This window comes from Acartia tonsa, chromosome 11, assembly GCF_053477335.1.
Source record: "Acartia tonsa isolate MP-2025a chromosome 11, ASM5347733v1, whole genome shotgun sequence".
Lineage (NCBI taxonomy): Eukaryota > Metazoa > Arthropoda > Copepoda > Calanoida > Acartiidae > Acartia > Acartia tonsa.
In genome coordinates, this window is record NC_137270.1 from 48,136,512 (window position 1) to 48,157,902 (window position 21,391).

General features: G+C 41.4%; 1 protein-coding gene across 1 annotated transcript in view; it reads right to left on the bottom strand.

Moving 5' to 3' along the window:
- LOC145332125 (kinesin-like protein KIF17) overlaps nucleotides 1-20,868 on the bottom strand; it is a 54,746-nt gene extending 33,878 nt beyond the window's left edge. Inside the window, exons 1-2 of the mRNA XM_080177070.1 lie at nucleotides 20,800-20,868; nucleotides 19,604-19,655 (exon numbers count right to left, since the gene is read on the bottom strand). Coding sequence (XP_080033196.1) covers nucleotides 19,604-19,655; nucleotides 20,800-20,818 — 71 coding nt within the window. The 5' untranslated portion in view covers nucleotides 20,819-20,868. The remainder of the gene's footprint in view (nucleotides 1-19,603; nucleotides 19,656-20,799) is intronic.
- Between the last annotated feature and the right edge of the window lie 523 nt (nucleotides 20,869-21,391).

Here is a 21,391-nt window from a genome sequence, read left to right on the forward strand (position 1 = left end):
AAATATGTCTCTGTGCGCGTTTGACTTTTATGTTTGCGTTGAACTCTCTTTCTAAAATCAAGAAACGTAAAAAAATTTCGATTTTTTGTGATTTTTCTTGGAAGGGTGGTGGTACCCTCCCCCAAAATAGTTAAAAACCTTTCCGGGACCTATGAGAATTTACCTTGTTAAGAAGAACCCGATCGGTTTAGCAGACAGCGAGATCCTTCGCTACAAACAAACAGACAGACAAACAAACAGACAGACATTGTTCTACTTTGTATTATAGATGTGTTTATTATTTGAAGGTACAGCACTTGGAACCAAGTTTTTGAATACTCCGTATAAATGTATCTCTCTCTATCTCTCTCACTCTCTCTCTCTCTCTCTCTCTCTCTCTCTCTCCCCTCTCTCTATTTCTTTCTCTCTTCCTATATCTCATTCATTCTATCTTGCTATCTGTCTTACTATATATTCATATTATTATAAAACGTAAATTCTTTTTGAAAGCTTTATATTGGTCATGTTAATATTGTTTCTATTCACCTGTAACAATTGTTCAATGCTCTGTATTGGTCATGTAAATATTGTTTCTATTCACCTGTAACAATTGTTCAATGCTCTGTATTGGTCATGTAAATATTGTTTATATTCACCTGTAACAATTGTTCAATGCTCTGTGTACTGGATCGGACGTTCTTACTATCTTTTTTAAAAACCAATATAGCCCGCCTCGAGCGGTGTGGCGGCACTACACGTTGAGTTGGTAACGTTGTGGCTGAAACGATTCAAGAGCGAAGCGACTCGTTCCCTTCGGTTGTACGTCTCCGATAAGTTAAAGAACAAAACTATACGCAAGTACCCACAGGGGATTTGTAAGTTTCTGGATAATTAATGGCAGCTAGAGATAGCTGCATAAAAATTGGAGTTGATACTCTACTAACAACTGTTTGTGCGGAACTGATGTATTTTCAATAGACACGTATAGTTTACACAAATTAATGAATACATATTATAACATTATACATATAGGAAAATTACAGAGAGTATTGAGGGGGCGTTTCTGATCATACAGGGATGGCTAGGGATACACGTACACACCCCTCCTTAACCAAACTTTAGATTAAAAAAATTTCCCAAACATTCGGACAATTGGGCGTTCAAATAGGACCTAGTGGTAGTTAGAATCAGTTGAGAACAAAATCCCAGCCGTTCCTTCTTGCCAGATATCGCCATTTTAAGATTTTTAGTAAAATTGCACTAAATATCCAAATACAAACTTAAATCTACTTTTAATTTTTTAGTATAATTTTAGTGAGACAGCTCAATAACAGAGAATCTTTGCTCCTGTGGCTAAACTTACTGCCTGGAGTCCCTAACAGAGAGTGCCTTTATGTGTTAACACATGTAGGGATTCGAACCCATTCCCAAAACTAACCAAAGTGGAATAGCTGTGTATTACAGCATTAGGTCAGTATTTTCACCACTGTCAGGTGGAAGGCAAGGTCTATCCTAACCAGAAACCCGATCATTCACCCACAGGCCCCAGTGGAGCACCTTGGAGGTCTGCACCACATGTTTGGTGGGGTGTTCACCTGCACCCATGAATTGGGTAGGTTGAGACCTAATGGTGCCTACAGGCTCCCATTAACCCTGCCATTTGGGCAAAGCTTAGAATAATGTCACACACCTGGCCCCTAAAATGGGCTGTGAGTTATCCCCCTGCCAATCATAGATCAGCACAGCCGCCATGGAAGGATAGCTGCAGGTGGCAGGCCGCATACCTTCACTCAAAATGCAAGTTAGCCCTATTCTGATTTTGATCCTCCAGGAGATCATGGTAGTTTGCATCTTGAACTATGCCCAGAGCCTGGGAGGGTTCTTTCTGAGGGAGTTGGGGACACCATTACTGTTTGACAAACCTGAGCTGATGGTATGGATCAATAGGGAGAGTAGCCATGGTCGCCCCCACTCACATTAAGCAAGTGGTCACAGCCCTGCCAAGCCTGGGGAAGGCCCAGTGCCCCTCCCACAAACAGCTGCTAAAGACAAGAAGCCCTCTAGCTGTAAAATCAACTGTCTGGCCAGGGTAGCTTTCATGGGGCCACAGCCCTTGTCCCCATCACCTTTCATGAGGTCAAGGAGCACCTGTTTAGAGCTGACTGATGACCAGGATATGGGTAGCGTGGTAGTTCTTGGCCATTCCCATCAAGATAGGGGCCTGGGCCCCTCAAAAGGTAAAACTGAACAGGGGTTATTCTTAGTTGTACACCCCCATGGTGTTCAATGTGCCTCCAGGAGGTGCGACTGCATCAAACGGCCCCCCAGGAGAGAGATGGTGGTCAAGACCAGGCCTAACTTTCCAGTGCAGGGGACTTTAACAAGGAGCTGAACCTGCTGATCACCAACAACAGCTAGAAGGTACCCAAAGGGGCATGCATTGCCTGATCCCAATAATGTAATATACAGCTATTCCACCATGCATAGTTTCAAACAGTAACTGTGTCCCAAACTCATGCATTGCTTAATGTGAATGGGGGTGAACATGGCTACTCTCCCTATTGATCCATACCATCAGCTCGGGTTTGTCAAACAGTAATGGTGTCCCCAACTCCCTCAGAAAGAACCCTCCCAGGCTCAGGGCATAGTTCAAGATGCACACTACCATGATCTCCTGGAGGATCAAGATCAGGGTAGTGCTAACTTGTATCTTGAGCAAAGGTATGCGGCCCACCACCTGCAGCTATTCTTCCATGGCGGCTGTGCTGATCTGTGATTGGCAGGGAAGCATCTCATGGACAGGGCACAAGCCAGGTGTGTGACATCACTCTGAGCTTGGCCCAAATGGCAGGGTTCATGGGAGTCTGAGGGCACCACTGGGTCTCAACCTGCCCAATCCATAGGTGCAGGTGATCAACACCCCAGAAAACAAGTAGACCTCCAAGGTGCTTCACTGGGGCCTGTGGGTGAATGATCGGGTTTCTGGTTAGGATTGGCCTTGCCTTCCATCTGTTAGTGGTGAAAATACTAACCTAATGCTGTAATACACAGCTATTCCACATTAGTTAGTTTTGGGAATGGGTTCGAATCCCTACTTGTGTTAACACATAAAGGCACTCTCTGTAAAGGACACCAGGCAGTCAGTTTGGCCACAGGAGCAAATATACTCTGTTTTGGGACTGTCTCACTAAAATTATACTAAAAATTTAAAGAAGATTTAAGTTTGTATTTGGATATTTAGTGCAATTTTACAAAAAATGGCGATATCTGGCAAGAAGGAACGGCTGGGATTTTGTTCTCAACTGATTCTAACTACCACTAGGTCCTATTTGAACGCCCAATTGTCCGAATGTTTGGGAAATTTTTTTAATCTAAAGTTCGGTTAAGGAGGGGTGTGCGTAGGTCTGCACAGGATATATCAGCAGGCCGGAGTGTATGTTGAGTTTCCCGTTTAGTCACGTTCAGTTGTGCCGGGGAAATCTCCGTGATGCATTGAGGATGCCAAATCCCTGGATAACTGGAGCCTTTCTCTATAAAAGTACATAAGTTAAATATCGCCTAAAACCTACACGCGTAGATTATAAAAAGGTCAGATATACATATTAATGCGCAGCAGAATATGTATATTGATTTCTTGGAAAAATATGGGCTCATATGATGATATCATAAGATTTTAACAGAATATAAAAAGTACAAATGTTTCATAATTCAACTCGAGATCCGTCATTTGTGGGCTTAAAAATTCAAATAAAAGTAAAATCAAAAGAGAAAAATAAATGCTTTAAAATGCTACTAATTTCATAAAAATCTGTCCACTCGTTTAGGATCACGAAAATGTCATTCTGCTTATTTTACAAGTATCTCAAGTAAGACCCACTACATTTTCTCCCCTTTTTATCTGGAAAGACAGACGTGCCAGATAACATAACGCTCAAATTGGCAAAGACAACAGACTAGCCGGCCAATTATACCTATTATTCTGTCATGGTATTAAGGTTGATATCCTAGATGATTTAGTCGCAGTGTTGTATGATGGCAAGGATGCAGGATCCAAAATGATGGGCTGTATCTCTGTCATCTGTATCTTCGGGGTTGATGTCGTTGGTAATAGCAACGTTGTCTCTGCTGATGTCGTAGGTTCACGCCTCTCAGTTCTGGTAACGGCCTTCTTCTTTCTCATAAGCTTCTGGTAGGAATGCTTGTTATAAAGATAAAGGTGGGCAACTAGGGCGATGGCGGCTCCAGGTCCTACACGTAGAAATGTGAGGATGATACATATCAGATCAGTAATAAATTTTAGCCCTAGGATGACCAGGCATGCGAATGCCATTAGATCGCCGTATTCATGGAGCCAGCTCTTGACGCTGCTCCACAAGTCGATTTCTCGTTCCATGTCAGGCACTAGATTATCAAGGGTGTACAGGGGTAGGTTGTTGGTAGAAAGTTGGTTACAATTTCCGTCTCCGATGCAGAGTCCGTAGGTGATCTCCTTCAGGCTTGCCTCGGTGTAGGAGGGGAAGGTGAGGGTGTGTAACCATTCAGCTCTCTCTCTTTCCGTGTAGATTCCTCCATGGCTGTAATCCGTCCAGTTAACTAGAGGGGTGTCGATGGTCATCTCCATGGGGGCCTGGGTCTTGATGATGGCGGGGGTCAGCTGAACCCAGCCTTCCTTAGACTTGACAGTTAAGGGGAAAGTCGCAGAACACGTTACCCTTGTAGAATGCAACTTATAATGTTTAGTTGCAGCATCTGCATAGCCATCAGGATCCAAAGGTATATCTTGATAGCAGTTGACGTCGTCCTTGATCTTCTGAGTCCTCGTGGTGCACTGGAAGGTCATCAACAGGTCTCCCTTCAAGAGTCCGTAAGTCTGCTCATGTAAAAGTACTGGTTGGTCTGACTTTCCATGGTAATGGGTCTCGCATATGGTCTTCCGTAGTGTTACATCTAATTGGCTGAAGGTTTGGCGCATACTGTAGGCTAAATAATTCAAATGTACTGCAGCTTGAAGGTTCACATCTATCTGTCCGGGGTCGATGGTGGCGAGTCTGCTGAGGTCGCTGGTCTTGCCCAGGTAGATCCCGTCGTGGTCCGTGGTGAGGACATTAAAGGGGCAATGCATTAGCTTCATTGCACCTGTAGTGTTGAGTAAAACTTGCTGCTGGTGGTCCACTAAGTAGGTGTCCATGGTGGTGAGGGGGTTGATGGTGTTGACCATCTGTAGAGTGCAGGAACTGTCGTTGATATTCCAGACGAATGTCGCGGCGCCAGTGATGCACTCCCCTTTATGATATGGACATGGTAGAGATAAATGGTCAGTCTCACTCTCTACTTTGTTGTTGCTAACCAGGAAGGTTTCTTCTTTAAGTAGAATCTGGTACTCAGCTAACTTCAGGGTGTTGTAGTGGATGGTGTCGCCCATGCGGATGGTCTGCCCAATGCAGGTGATCTTGTCATCTTCCATCTTCAGTGATCCGGCTAGGGTTGCCGAAACGTAGGTCGGGCGGTTAAGTTTTACCTTGATTGGGTCACCGTAGCCAGAAATTTGATATTCCTGAACCAGTGACATGCGGCGGCAATTTTCTGCAGTAATCTCCTCGTGCCTCATAGTTTGGGGTACCTGCTGCAACTTGAGGTGGCCCCAAACTCCACACTTAAAATGGTATAGGGATACCCTCACTTCGCAGGAGTATCCATATACCTTAGTCAGGGTTGGCCTCTGTAGAATTGTGTAGCGCTCCTTCACTGGAACTTCCTCTGTAGGTTCCTCTGCTCTGCATATTGTTTCCTTGTTAAACTTCTTGATGGTAGAAGGGTTTGTGCAATCTATAATGTCTAGTGAGTAAGCCTCACTAGTTGGTGCTACCGAAGCCGTTAGCACCGCGATCAGTGGTAGGAAGATTATCGACATGATAAAATTCCACCTCGCGAGTCTCTAGGATCACCGCTTGACACACTCGTTGATTCTTGTTGAACTCCACTGCTTCGGTACTCAAGTTCCAAAAGACTGCTTGTATCTCGCCGGTGTAGTCGCTGTCCACTAATCCTGCCAGTAGAATTACTCCTTCCCGTTCTATGCTTGAACGGCCGAACAACTTAAGAAAATATCCGGGGGGTACACGGGTGTGTAGCTTGAGAGGGACGCAAGTCTGCTGTCCAGGGGGAAGGATTGTGTGGGCGGGGCAGTATATGTCATGGCCCGCACTTTCTCTCGTACCCTTGTGTGGCAGCTTTGCTCCGCGTTTGACGGGGATTCTGATTGTCCGCGCAAGTGTCGCCACTGCAGGCGGGTCCATATCCTCGTCCGAGCTGTCTAGCACCTCTTTGCTCTCCTCCACTTGCTGTTGCCAAAGTGTTCCACTCCTCTGTTTCTTTCCTCCGGATTTAGCCCTCTCCCCTTTTTCGGGTGAGTCCGTGTACGGCTCCTCATTGTCGCTCAGAGCGCGCTTCTCTACCCGGGGTGCGGAAGGGTATGTGTATGTAGCTCGCTCGCGCTCTCTATCTCGGCGCGGTGTTTGTGGGGGCGAGCTCCTTCTCGGGCTTCTCTCTCTATCGGGGGTTCGCTTGGCATCTCTCCGTTGGATGCCCGAACCGGACGGTTCGCAAGATTGATCTCTCTCCCTCCCTCTCTTCTCACTCTGCTCTCTGCGCGGTGTGCGCTGCATCGTTGGTGATCTGGGCGGTGGTGTGTCCGGTAGGGGAAGGTTGAGGGGGTCAATGTTGGGCGGTGGTGGTGGTGCTCCTCCCGGTCTATTGGGGGGTCCTCCCTCTTCATCGCTGTCATCCCCATTTGAGAAATCAACTCTTGGATTAGGCGGCTTCGCCTGCTTTTCTGGATTCAAGGGAATTTGCTCCCCTGCCTCATCTCCGTCTTCTTCAAATGGTTCTGGGGGAGAAGTTGGGTCTCCGTCTGTCATTGCTGGGGGGTAATATGGTTTTAACCGACCAACATGTACAACCAAGTCCTCCTTTTCTCCCGCTGGTATTGTCTGAATTTTATATAAAACATCGGCACACTTCTCGGTAATCAAGTATGGTCCACTCCAATGTTTGGTCATCTTCTTCTTCACTTTACCATGGTTGGGTGCCAAATAAAAAACTTTATCGCCTACTCTAAATTCGCGATTGCTGTGGTACTGCAAAGCATTTCTTCGAATGGTGCTTGCTTGACTCTTCGCCATGGCTTCATACATGGTCGTGTATCTGTCCAACAAATTTCTCACGGCTGTGGGAATATCCTTGGCATCGTCGGGGTTTGGTAACCGCAAAATCAAATCCGCCGGTAGAGTAGCTTCTCTACCCTGGAAGGCGAGAAAGGGGGTCACGCCGGTGCTGCTGTGGATCCTTGTGTTGTAAGCCAGGACAACTCCAGGTAGATACTCTGGCCATAGAGTCTCCCGTCCTTGGATCACGGTTCTCAGCGTCTCTTCCATGGTCCGGTGCCACCTTTCTATGAGGTTGCTCTGGGGGTTCGCCACGGGGCCTAGCTCGTGCTTGACACCGAGCTTCTGCAAGAGTTTCTTCATGATGGTGTTGCAGAACTCTTTCCCCTGGTCGCTGTGGAATGCCTGCGGGCATCCGAAGGTACAAATGAACTTGTCCATTATCGTCGTGGCGACCTCGTCAGCGGTCTTCTGTTTCAAGGGGTACGCTTGAACAAAGCGCGACCATCCGTCCTGTAGCGTCAGGATAAAATTGTATCCTTCTGGGGTTGTGTCGAACTTGCCTACCACATCCATGTAGATTGTCTGCAGAGGATACCCGTTTTGAATGGGCATATGCGCTCCTATCTTGATGTTGGCCTTGATGTTCTTCTGGACGCAGTCATGACAGACGGCGATCCTCAGGCGGATGTCTGCTTGATGTCCCACATAGTAGAAATTCCTCAAAAACTTTGATATCGTGGAGTGCATGCCAAAGTGCGCTCCAGTGGTGGTTCTGTGGCAGTGATTGAACACCTCTTCTCTCAGGGACAAAGGAACCATTATCCTGCGTCGTTTCCCTGTGAAGGTCTGTATCTCCTGCTCAATAACTCCATCTTCTGCGATCCTCAAAGTGTCAAAAATCTCGGCCAGCCGGTGCACGTCCCTACTCTCTCCACGCAGAGTTGCCTTGTCTGGTGCACGCCGGTCGACGCCAATCCATCTACGAACCTTCTCTAAAATAGGGTCGTCTAACTGATGCTTGTATACTCGGTCTCTATACCGTTCTTTGTTGTCGGGAAGCTCGTCGGCAGGCTCGTCTTCTACAGCTCCGACATACTCCTCTTGCTCAGCCTCTTCCTCGGCTGTCGGGTCTGGCATATCAGCATCGGTGCGCCGGCTTAACGCGTCGGCGTTGGTGTTGAGTCTCCCCGGCCGATGAACCACACGGAATTCATAACCAGCCAGCTCCTCTGTCCACCTGGCCATCATGCCAGTGTTCTTCTTCAGTGACTTCAACTGCTTGAGGGCGCTGTTATCCGTATTTATTTGGAACGGCTTGAAGCTCAGGATCGTCCGAAATTTTCTGATGCCATAAATAACTGCGGAGGCTTCCCCTTTCCATGAGGGATATCTCTGCTCCGCGCCAGTCGTCTTGCGTCCCATGGCGGCGATCAACCTTTCGGCGCCATTCTGAACCTGACTCAATATCGCACTAACGGCTCTTCCTGAATAGTCGGTGGTCAGTTGGAACGGGGTATCCGCTTCAAAATCAGGCACAGCGCGGATGGGTGCGTTCTGGAACTTGTCCTTTAACTGCTGGAACTGCTCGTCCATCCCTGGGGTCCACTCTAGCTTCGTGGCTTTCTTCTGTGCATTCATCTCACACGTCAAGTCGGCGTACTCAGGTATGAAGGTCCTGTAGTACCCGTAAAAACCGAGAACACTATTCAGTTCGGCGACTGTCGCTGGCGGCGGCCAGTTCTTGATACGCTCCACATACTCAGGCACCATACCAATACCTTCATGACTCAGCATGTGGCCAAGGTACTGTATCTTCTTCTGGAACAACTTGCTCTTCTTTGCCTTCAGCTTGATTCCAGCCTTGCGGTGGGCCTCAAAAACCTGTCGCATCTGTGGTACGTGATCAGCAACTCTCAGGTTATACGATATTACATCGTCGAGGTAGCATTGCGCTACCTCGCTCCCCAGCGGGTTCATGGCGGTGCTGATGAATCTGCTGTAAACCGCTGGTGCTGTGCTGATGCCGAAGGGCATGCGGCGGAATTGCCACAAACCCGTTGGCGTGGCAAAAGCCGTCAGCTCCCTGGATGCTGGATCGATGGAGATGTTGAAGTAGGCGGCTGTGGCATCTAACGTAGAGTACACACGATGTCCTCCTGCGCGGTCCAATAAAGTCTGTATCCTCGGCAGCGGATAGCTGTCTTGCTCAAGACAGCTATTTAACCTGCGGAAGTCCACTGCCCACCTGATCTTTCCATCTTTCTTGCGCACAGGAACAAGGGGGCTCGCCCATGGTGACAAACTCGGCTCAATCACTCCTTGGTTGAGCCAGTCGGCCATCTGCGCCTCCAGGTCCTTCAACATCTTGGGGTTCAACTCCCTGTATCTCTGCCGAATGGGCTCCGTCCCTGGCTTGAGTTTCAACTTCATTGTTACCAGGTCTGTGTGCCCAGGGGCCTCTCAACTGAATATGTCTCTGTACTCGTAAATAAGCTCCTTGACTTGCTTCTTGACGTCGGGGTGCTCGTTCAGTAGCTCGTTGTCCTCCATCTCCAGGTCCTCCCACACTTCCTTGAACGTGGGGTTCTCCATCTGCTCCTTCGTCATGGGCTTGCTGGGGTCGCTTGCGTTGATCTCGGACATTGACTGTATATACTCGTGGGGCTCTCTCAACACCAAGCTGTCGGTGTTGATCACCATACTACTGTCCTCACAAATCTCGGCGGTGAACACGCACCCGGCCGATGCGACACACGGCTGCTCCTGTAAATTCACAACAGGTATGCGGACAATCCCATTCTGCTGGGCTCTGTATACTCCTTCCAACACACGCACTGGACTATCATCTAAAACGGTCTCTTCTACCATGACAGTCATTTGCGGTCGGAGTTCTCGACTAGGAAGAAAATTCACGACAGACACTGATTCTGGTGCGAGAATCCTAGTCGCTTGGACGGACAAACGGACAGGACGCGGCCGCTTACCTACTGCGACGGTTTTCAAACGAACGGCCGGCCCTTGGGAATTACGAAGCGGTCCCTTGACATTACGTGTCCAAACGTTTTTGCGCTCAAAATCTGCTTTTGCTTTGTGCTTAAAAGAAAGTTGCGCAACATATGATTCGACGGAATCCGGTTTAAGTGCTAAAAACTCACGTGAATGGTGCACATTACCATTCGCAAAATTATCTTCTGCTTTACATAATTCTTTAATAGTGGGTTTACAAACATTTAAGGCACTACTATAGCTACTTATTTCTGCATTCAATTCCTCTAAGGCTCGTAATGAAACACTTATCTGAGGGTTGGGGGGCGAGTGCTCCCCCGGCGGTTTTCCAGACCGCTCTTCGTCTTCTGAGGCACTTGGAGCCTCGGAGTCGATGGACTGCACAAGCGGGACTCTCGTCTGCTTCACGACTAACGCCGCCTGCGCTGGTGATGAATAATCTAGAACTCCACGAATCTCCTCGACCCACTTGCACCCAAGATTGATGGGGGTGCGAAGCTCAGGTATAACCAGGGCCTCTCGAATGTAGCTAGGACAGTCATCTCCCAAGATGACACTGATGTTGTAAACGCGGCCGGTGACGTCCATATCTCCGCCATTCGCCGCTGTTCCCACTGTTAAATCGCAAGGAACGATCGGCAACTGTAGCTTCCGGGCTAACTCCTCATTTACGGCGACTCCTTCGTGCAATTTATTACCGGTATCGATGAGACCATAGGTCCGCACAGTCGGTCCATTTGCACGCAGGCTGATCTTGACCATGGCCCGGGCGCCTCGTCGTCCTTGCATCTGGTTGAGGGTGGTAGGGTCTACAGCTGCTGAGGGACTCCGACCTACCGACGGGAGCCCTCCCTCACATTTTTTGAAGTCTTGCTTCGGTGGCCAACTGCTTCCAGACAGTTGACATCTCCATAGAACTGCGCCTGGTCATCATCTCCTACGCCGCTGTCATTGTCTCCAGGTTCGTTGGCACGCATCTCTCGTACGGCGTGGCGGGCACGGTCTTGCTGCTGCCGGCCGCGTCCATGGCCGCTAGCGTTCTTCTCCTGGTTCCTCTTGCGCACGTTCGCCAGCCGGTCCTAAGGAATAGTACACGTCTTCTGCCAATGGCCAGGCGTGCCACACCGCCGACAGTTGCCTTTCGGCTTGTCTTTGGTGGCACCGCCCGTACCTTTACTCGTTTGCTGTTTCTTCTTAGGACAATTACGCGAGTAATGGCCATTCTGGTTACAGTTATAGCACTTGACGCTACTGTTTCCATCTCCGACAGCGTTGACCTCCATATCCTCGGTGCCGTCGTTGCGATAGATGACACGGTTGGACGTGGCGAGGCCATCCATGGAGGTGTCCTCAGCATCTCCATGGTGAATAAGTTGGCGCTGTGTGGCAATCTCGTTCATAATAACATTCCATAGGACACCCATGCTGGTAATACTAGGTAGCTGACAGAAAACTCTTTTCCGTACCTCTCGATGGCGTAGACCAAGGGTTACCTCTTTCTGGAATTGACCTGGGTCGCGGTTGTCTGGGGAATAGGCTTTCAACCACATCTGCTCTTTCTTAGCAAGGTAAGTCTGCGGAATCTCGTTCTTGCCTTGCGACAACTGCTTATACGCGTCCTTGTTGATGTCTGAATCTGAAGGTGCTAAGAATATAGCATCCAGCCTCTCCATCACTTGTTTATAGCTGAGCGAATCTTGGTTGTCGGCGACTTCTCTGGCCATCTGGAACGCTTCTCCGTCGAGACTCATGATGTATTGGCCTTTCCTGCCTTCTTGATCTGATGGGTGATGACGGGCAATTCTAAACGCATTGGCCATCTTCGTCTTGTGGCCATCCCAATCTTCTCCTGCACGGTTGCAAAACCGAGGGAAATTCTGCTTGTTAAGCTTCCTGCGCTGGTTCTCCAACCAAGTGTTGCCTAGCGCAATGAGCTGAGCCTGCTCATTCGGCGCTCCTTCTGCTTGAGCCTCTTGAATGGCACGATTCAAATTCAACTGTTCTAGGTCGGCAGCTTGCGCCATTGTTGAAACTTAACGAAAGTTCTTCAAAATTTAAAGAAAACTTTACCAAGTTGGTGCTCCAAACGTCAGAATGGTCCCACACTGGTCTCCAAACACAGTGATCTTCGTCCTTTCTGGCCTCAGTTCTCATAAAACTGTCTGGTTGCACACGATCATCCGAAATTACCGTAGTTCCTCGGGGTAATTTCCACGTAAATCTCCTGTTGAGCACTATAGTTAATCCAAACACAGCTGACACCAGTTTGACTGTACCGGATCGGACGTTCTTACTATCTTTTTTAAAAACCAATATAGCCCGCCTCGAGCGGTGTGGCGGCACTACACGTTGAGTTGGTAACGTTGTGGCTGAAACGATTCAAGAGCGAAGCGACTCGTTCCCTTCGGTTGTACGTCTCCGATAAGTTAAAGAACAAAACTATACGCAAGTACCCACAGGGGATTTGTAAGTTTCTGGATAATTAATGGCAGCTAGAGATAGCTGCATAAAAATTGGAGTTGATACTCTACTAACAACTGTTTGTGCGGAACTGATGTATTTTCAATAGACACGTATAGTTTACACAAATTAATGAATACATATTATAACATTATACATATAGGAAAATTACAGAGAGTATTGAGGGGGCGTTTCTGATCATACAGGGATGGCTAGGGATACACGTAGGTCTGCACAGGATATATCAGCAGGCCGGAGTGTATGTTGAGTTTCCCGTTTAGTCACGTTCAGTTGTGCCGGGAAAATCTCCGTGATGCATTGAGGATGCCAAATCCCTGGATAACTGGAGCCTTTCTCTATAAAAGTACATAAGTTAAATATCGCCTAAAACCTACACGCGTAGATTATAAAAAGGTCAGATATACATATTAATGCGCAGCAGAATATGTATATTGATTTCTTGGAAAAATATGGGCTCATATGATGATATCATAAGATTTTAACAGAATATAAAAAGTACAAATGTTTCATAATTCAACTCGAGATCCGTCATTTGTGGGCTTAAAAATTCAAATAAAAGTAAAATCAAAAGAGAAAAATAAATGCGTTAAAATGCTACTAATTTCATAAAAATCTGTCCACTCGTTTAGGATCACGAAAATGTCATTCTGCTTATTTTACAAGTATCTCAAGTAAGACCCACTACACTCTGTATTGGTCATGTAAATATTGTTTCTATTCACCCGTAACAATTGTTCAATGCTCTGTATTGGTCATGTAAATATTGTTTCTATTTACCTGTAACAATTGTTCAATGCTCTGTATTGGTCATGTAAATATTGTTTCTATTCACCTGTAATAATTGTTCAATGCTCTGTATTGGTCATGTAAATATTGTTTCTATTCACCTGTAACAATTGTTCAATGCTCTGTATTGGTCATGTAAATATTAAATCTATTCACCTGTAACAATTGTTCAATGCTCTGTATTGGTCATGTTAATTTTGTTTCTATTCACCTGTAACAATTGTTCAATGCTCTGTATTGGTCATGTAAATATTGAATCTATTCACCTGTAACAATTGTTCAATGCTCTGTATTGGTCATGTAAATATTGCTTCTATTCACCTGTAACAATTGTTCAATGCTCTGTATTGGTCATGTAAATATTGCTTCTATTCACCTGTAACAATTGTTCAATGCTCTATATTGGTCATGTAAATATTGCTTCTATTCACCTGTATCAATTGTTCAATGCTCTGTATTGGTCATGTAAATATTGCTTCTATTCACCAGTAACAATTGTTCAATGCTCTGTATTGGTCATGTAAATATTGCTTCTATTCACCTGTAACAATTGTTCAATGCTCTGTATTGGTCATGTAAATATTGTTTCTATTCACCTGTAACAATTGTTCAATGCTCTGTATTTGTCATGTAAATATTGTTTCTATTAACCTGTAACAATTGTTCAATGCTCTGTATTGGTCATGTAAATATTGCTTCTATTCACCTGTATCAATTGTTCAATGCTCTGTATTGGTCATGTAAATATTGCTTCTATTCACCAGTAACAATTGTTCAATGCTCTGTATTGGTCATATAAATATTGCTTCTATTCACCTGTAACAATTGTTCAATGCTCTGTATTGGTCATGTAAATACTGTTTCTATTCACCTGTAACAATTGTTCAATGCTATGTATTGGTCATGTAAATATTGTTTCTATTAACCCGTAACAATTGTTCAATGCTCTGTATTGGTCATGTAAATATTGTTTCTATTCACCTGTAACAATTGTTCAATGCTCTGTATTGGTCATGTAAATATTGTTTCTATTCACCCGTGACAATTGGAACTTTGAATATTTAATTCGAGTTTTTACAAAACAAATTAAATATGTCTTTTTAAAAACGCTTTGATATTATTGAATAAAAATCGTTTTAGCATGACCTACAGACTGACAGACATAGTAAATAATAGAGTAGCTTCATTTTTAAAAAGAGGTGGCTTCAAAGTTGGTTTTGTTGTATAAGTTGCTCAATATACATGGTTATTATATTGAAATTGTCATTAGTATAAGTTGCTACATAGGACTTATTTATTGGTCAGTTTGTTCATCCAGTAGAATGGAAAGTGATTGGGTAAAGAGGGGGATGGAAGTGGAAAATCGTTATTTTAGCCAGCTACAAGTAAAATTTTACATAATAATCTGGTTTAAGATCCAAGTAGTAAAAAATCTATTTTTGTATAGATATGCTGGTTTATTATCAACTGTTTTATAAGAACACCTCATGTTTAAATATTTACAAATAATTTATAACATCATTTCATGTCTTCAATCTTAATAACTGTTGTTTATTTAACTCTTTTTCTTACAAGAATTGATATATTATAACGTGGATGTTGCACCAGATTTTTATGTAATAGGAGTAATATTCACAGCTGGCTAAAATAGCGAAACCTTTAACTATCCCTTCCCATCCTATTGGATAAACAAACATTGTAGCAAGCTAAACAATGATGTATTTATTAACCAAATTTGTTAAGCCAACGAATAAGAAAATGATATAGAAAAACTTTGGGGACTAGTGTAATAAAAAGCTCAATGTCCCCTCCCTCCCATGGACAATGGGCATCTTCAAAAACTTTGGGGACTTAAATTTAATTTTGATAGGATGATTCATTTAGTTGAGTGTTCAATCGTTTCAACCACTATTTGTAAACTACAGAAGGGCTATTATTGCGTATCATCATTAGGGTTGTACGTAAATTTTTGGCAAATGTCTTATCCCTTTAAATCCCTGTTAATGTCCTTCCCTCCCTGGTTAAAAAATATCTAGCTATTTCTTTTGTTAATAAGAGATATACTTTTTCATTGCTAATATTTTATACAAAGTACAGTTTTCATTATCTATAATACAAAGTAGCTCGATGTGGTCCGTCTGTCTGTCCGTCACTTAAGTTCTCAGTAACTACTGAACCGATCGGATTGGTCATGGGGTGATTTTAAGCTATTTTCTTGGGGGTGAAACTCTCCCAACCCCCCAAAAAACAAAATAATCCACCCCATTTTTTTGTTTACGGGGAAGTTAGTTCACATAAAACTATTGGCAGCACCATGCAGTAAGTAGTACTTTTTTTATTTATTTTTTTTTTAATTACCTCTTGGGGAAAAGTCACTAGTGGCTATGGGCGAAACCGCTAGTTTTTTTTAAAGAAAGCAAAGATTTTCAACATCTGGTATAAATCCCTGAAATCGATATATTACTACATGGATGTTGTAACGAATTTTCATGTACTGTTAAAGTTATACTGTAACGGATAAATGTATAATATTTAAGAGTATTTAGATCGTACTTGCAATATTAAAACTGACATGAAGATTCTTGTTATGATAAGGTATAATCTTATAAAAAGATTTTCCATATTTTTAAACATAGCTTTTTAATAATGAATTAATTTAAACTTGAATCTTTCACTAGACTATCATGTACTCTAATAAAGTGAAACTTGTAGCGGGCTAAAATAACGATCTTATATATCTATTCAGACACTCAAAGCCTCAGCCTGAGTCAGCCGCGTGGCTTACAGAAAAAGTAGGCTTCGGCTGCCGACCCTTTGTTTTGGATACCTTTGGACCAAACCATCTCTTTTATGTCTATGTCTGTCTATTTATGCCAAATATGAAGACATATCAATGTCATTGTATATCATAATAAACACCCTTAATGTAAATACAAACTAACTAGCGGCTGCGCCTTTATCAACCAAATGTTCTTTATTCAAATGGGTAGGAAGGGGGGAGAATAATAGCCTAAAACCAGCCTGGAACCTAAATTATGTTTCCTTAAAAAGGAGAACTCAATCGGTTCAGACAAAAAAAAACTTACTACTTTATATAATTAGTTAAAGGTTGGGGAGATGGAGTGGGCGTTGAAAAATAATCGCCGTTTCTCCTTCGGTAAAATAAACAATTTCTACAAAAAAATCTTCTTTAAGCTTCAAAAATAAGAAAATTAAGTTTTTAAGTTAAAAGGTCCTAACAACAAAGGTTGTTAAATACAAGGGTAAAGGAAGCAAAAATAATACTACGACAAACTTATAGTCGAAAATTCTTCATTAAGTATTGGGACAAATTCATCCCTCTAGCTCGAATAGAAGCTTAGTTTAAAAAAATGGCGTAGGCTTTCTACATAAAATAGCCTAAAACCATCTCAGGATCAATGTGAAGCTTCCCGATAAGGAATAACTCAAACAATCTGAAGTTATCAGAATCTAAAGCTTAAATCAAAATAACGTACTACTTTTAATAATAGAATGCATAATAGATCTATAGTATATACCTATATCCTTTTTCCAATTACCCTTTTCGTCTGCTATCAAATTGTTTTTTGCTATTTGGGAACCTCGTAAAAGTGTCGAACTATGACGTAAAAAAAAATATATAGCGGTCTCTCATTGGTTAATTGCTAATTTTTTCTGACGTAATAGTTCGACACTTTTACTGGGTTCACGAATAAGAAAACGTTAATATAAAATTTTGTGTAATAAACAGCCTATTGTCATTTCTCTATCTGCGTAGCTGTAATATGGATGCTGGACTACTTCAGGTTTGATGTTGTACAATACATGTTGTATTATTTATCTCTAGGTATTATACACAATTTTTTGCATATATAAAAGTAAAAAAAAATATAAAATTAAAACATTTTTGTTAGACCCAAAGCGTTAAAGGCCCGGGCTGACAAAAATTGAATTAATCTTTTAATTTTAATATTTGTGGAAAATTTTATGAAATACAATGTTATACAATATTATTCAGTAGTGGCTGAGAATCGATTCTAATCCAGCATTTTTGTGATTATTATACTTTGTACTTTTAAAACTGGCGTACATTTTCGGTCTTCTAGGTCTTTATAAAATGTAATATGTAGGATTGTTGAACTGAAATTTAATTTCCGAATGTGTACTCAGTTTCCTCGGTGTTTCCTTATCCTTTCTCAATATTTACTACGAGCTTAAAAAAGCTTCAAATTTCCAAAAAAAATCTAAATTTGAAAAATTAAAGTTTTGAATGTATAATGTATAAATCTTTTATACATTCAAATTTAGATTTTTTAGAAGTTTTTTAGCTAGTAGTAAATATTGAGATAGGATGAGGAAACACCAAGGAAACGGTGTACACATTCGGAAATTAAATTTCAGTTCATCGTAGGATTAGCAGAAAAGTGTGCTTTAGTTTCCGCTATAGTGTCCAAATAGCCAGGGATCTAAAAGGATATGACAATAGACGATAAATTGATGCACATCCCCAATAATGATAAACAAAATTGCCCCTTTCGTAGATAATTAAAACGTTTTCACAACTTAATAAGCCAAGCAATCCAAATTAGCTAATGTCCCCAAATTTGTTACACCAACTTTGATAACTATTGTAATAAACAGCCCATTGCTCCTCTCTCTCTCTCTTTCTCACTCTCTTCGGCACCTCGGGGCTAAAAAAACTGGTTTTAATCTTATAATTGTACATTCTATATCCGCGGAAAGCTGTCTATAATTTAGTGCGATAAATGACCATTACAATATGCGAAAGTGATATTTCACCTGGTGGTATAAAAACATCATCTTTTTGTTGTTAATAAATATTCTGAGACTTTTATTAGCATGTTATACATTGTAGCGAAACTTAAAATTTAATAAATCTAGAAGGATGACAACATCCATAAAAGCGAAGCTGTACAATCAAAAGGAAGGACAAACGAACAATTACTCTTGTAGAGTTTTAGTAACAGAATATTTATTTTTGTACGAACTTTCTGGTAAAGCTACACTTCCTAAATAATACCTAAATGGTTTACATACAAAGTTTGAAATTAATGGGATATTTTTGAAACGCCTAAATTAGAGAAAAATGGCTACCTTAATTATATGTAAGCTTTGCTTAAAAAACCCTGCAATCTAATCAAGTGTGATTTTATGTCTAAAGCAAAAATAATAGTTATTCTGTATCTAATCATTTTTATAGATTGTAAAATATACGTAGATATTATTATGACAGGGGAATATTGTCGTCTATTTAGGTTGCTTAACAATTCATTTATTGGTCAGTTCGTTCATATTGTACTTGGGAGGGGATGGAGTAAAGGGGTAGGTTTGGAGGTATTGTTATTTTAGACTGCTGCGAGTTTCACTTTATTAAAACATGCAAATCTAGTGTCCCCTCCAAGTAATAATGTATTAATTTCAAGTTTAGAATTTGAACGTATGGCTTCGAAACCGATCAATATCCGCTGGAATAGAACCGTTTATCAGCAATACTGAAAAATCATGGTTAGGATCGTATTACAGACAATTTATTTTAAACGCTGTCATTAATAAGATTTTAATAAAATTTGCTTTAACGATCCCTTTATTCTTGATTTTCTTGATTGATAAACAATAAAAATATTGATATTGTTCTATTACATTTTAAATCAAGCGTTTTTACGTTTTGTGGAGCTACTCTATAGCTAATGATAAACGATAAGAGAGTCAGATTGAAAATTAAAAATAATTTTACACGCGCAAAAGAGTAAGATAAGCTATATATGAAGAATAAATAAATTTCATTTAAACTTTAAATCATTATTGTAAAAATGTTATTTCTATACTATAATTTATTTTACAGTGTGGGTTCGAACGAAATCTATTAATATCCACTGGATTAGAACCAGTTCTAAGAGCCATATTAAAAAATCATGTATAGCATTGTATTACAGATAATTTTCCTCAAATATCAATACAAAAATCTTAAAACTAATACAAGTTATGTTAGCCCTGACCTTCGGTCCCTCGGGGCTAACAAAACTGTTTTTTTTTAATCTTACAATTTTTATCTTAATATCCGCTGAAAGCTGTCTATAATGGGATGCTATAACTAACTATTCACTTTTTAGGATAGCTGTCTAGAAAATACGGCCATTCCCAAGGTTTTAATGATCAATTATTACCTGATAATGCTGTAGCGCCTCCGCTTAGGACTAGGGTCCGGTGTCGCTTCTCCTAGAAATACAAAAATAATCATTTTTGGGAATATTGGGCTTTTCATTACACTAGTCCCCAATGATATTATAACGTTTTCTTCTTCGTAAGCTAAACAACAGTGGGAACTTTTATTGAATTTGATTTTTTAGTTCATTAAGTTGATTGTCTCAATGTTTCAACTACAAATTGTAATGACCAGAATGGGTAATTTTGTGTATCAATTAGATATGTGACATTGGGTTGTTTATTACACTAGTCTCCAAAGTCTTATAATAATGTTTTCTTATTCGTCAGCATAACAACTTTGAGGACTTTTATTAAATTATAATTGGTTGGTTCATTAAGTTAACTGTTTATAAGCGAAGTACAGAAGGTTTAATTTTGTGTAGTATCATTGGGGATGTACATCAATTTATCGGCCATTGTCTTATCCCTTTAGATCCCTAAATATCTACGAAGTCTGTAGTTGATATTTGCGAGTTGTTTATACTAAGCAATTTATTCTGTATTACTGTTATTTAAAACAAAATGTTTTATCTTGTTGCTGCTCCGATTATAATTAACAAAACTATCCTTGTTCAATTATTATTTATCAAATCTAAACATCATTTTAAATAATATTTTATTTGTCGATACGAATATGCAACAAATATTTTGGCTTGCTGATTTCAATTTAGACAAATTTAAAGACATTTTGCATAGAATAAAAAGATGCATAGATCGCAGGAATCTAAAGGGATAAGACAATGGCCGATAAATTGATGCATATTCCTAATGATGATACACGATTACCCTTTAGTAGATTAAAATTAGTGGTTTAAACGTTTTAGCGCTCAACCTAATGATCCAACCAATCAAAATTCAGTAAAGTCCCCAAAGTTGTTAAGCAAATGAATAAGATAAGGTTATTATAAACTTTGGAGTTATAAACAGCCCATCAACCCCCCTCTCTCTCTCTCTCTCGCCAGTTAGATCGCCAGTATATCACTTCTTACCTCCAGGGAGGAAGGGGATATTGGGCTGTTTAATAATGATTACACTAGTCCCAAAAGTATTATAATAACGTTTTTTAATTCGTTAAACTTTTATGTAAATAATATTATGAGGGGGTAGGATAATCAACGCCACTCCTCCCCCCCCCCAATTTTTTTAAAAATATCACCTGAACACCCGTTCCCCATTACTGTAGAGTTTTTTACATTTTAATAACTACATTTTATTCTTATATTCTGAAAAGAAAAGAAAAAATTAGTTGATATATATGTAATAGGGAAGGGCGATGGATGTCAGAAAACTAGTCTAAAATCACCAAAAAAAACAGCTTATAATTTTTCAGTTTGATATGTTACATAAAGCTGTCTATAATACGATGCGATTAATAACAGTTTTGGATATGAAACTAAGTAATTGCTCTATCCTTTCGCAGGGAGGAAAGGGACATTGGGCTGTTTATAACACTAGTCCCCAAAGTTTTATGATAACTTATTCGTTGGCCTAATAACTTTCAGTGAATTCTGATTGCTAGGATCATTAAGTTGAGTGTTTAAACTTTTCAATCACTAATCTTAATCTTAGGTTTGTGTATCATAATTGGGAATGTACATCAATTTATCGGCCATTGTCTTATCCCATTAGATCCTTCTATGTCTCTGTCCTTTTGTCTATAAACTTGCAGGATAGGAGGCTAAACTTTCAATGAGTGTATATTATACAAAACTGTAATAGATATAGTCTCAGAGATCTAAAGGGATAAG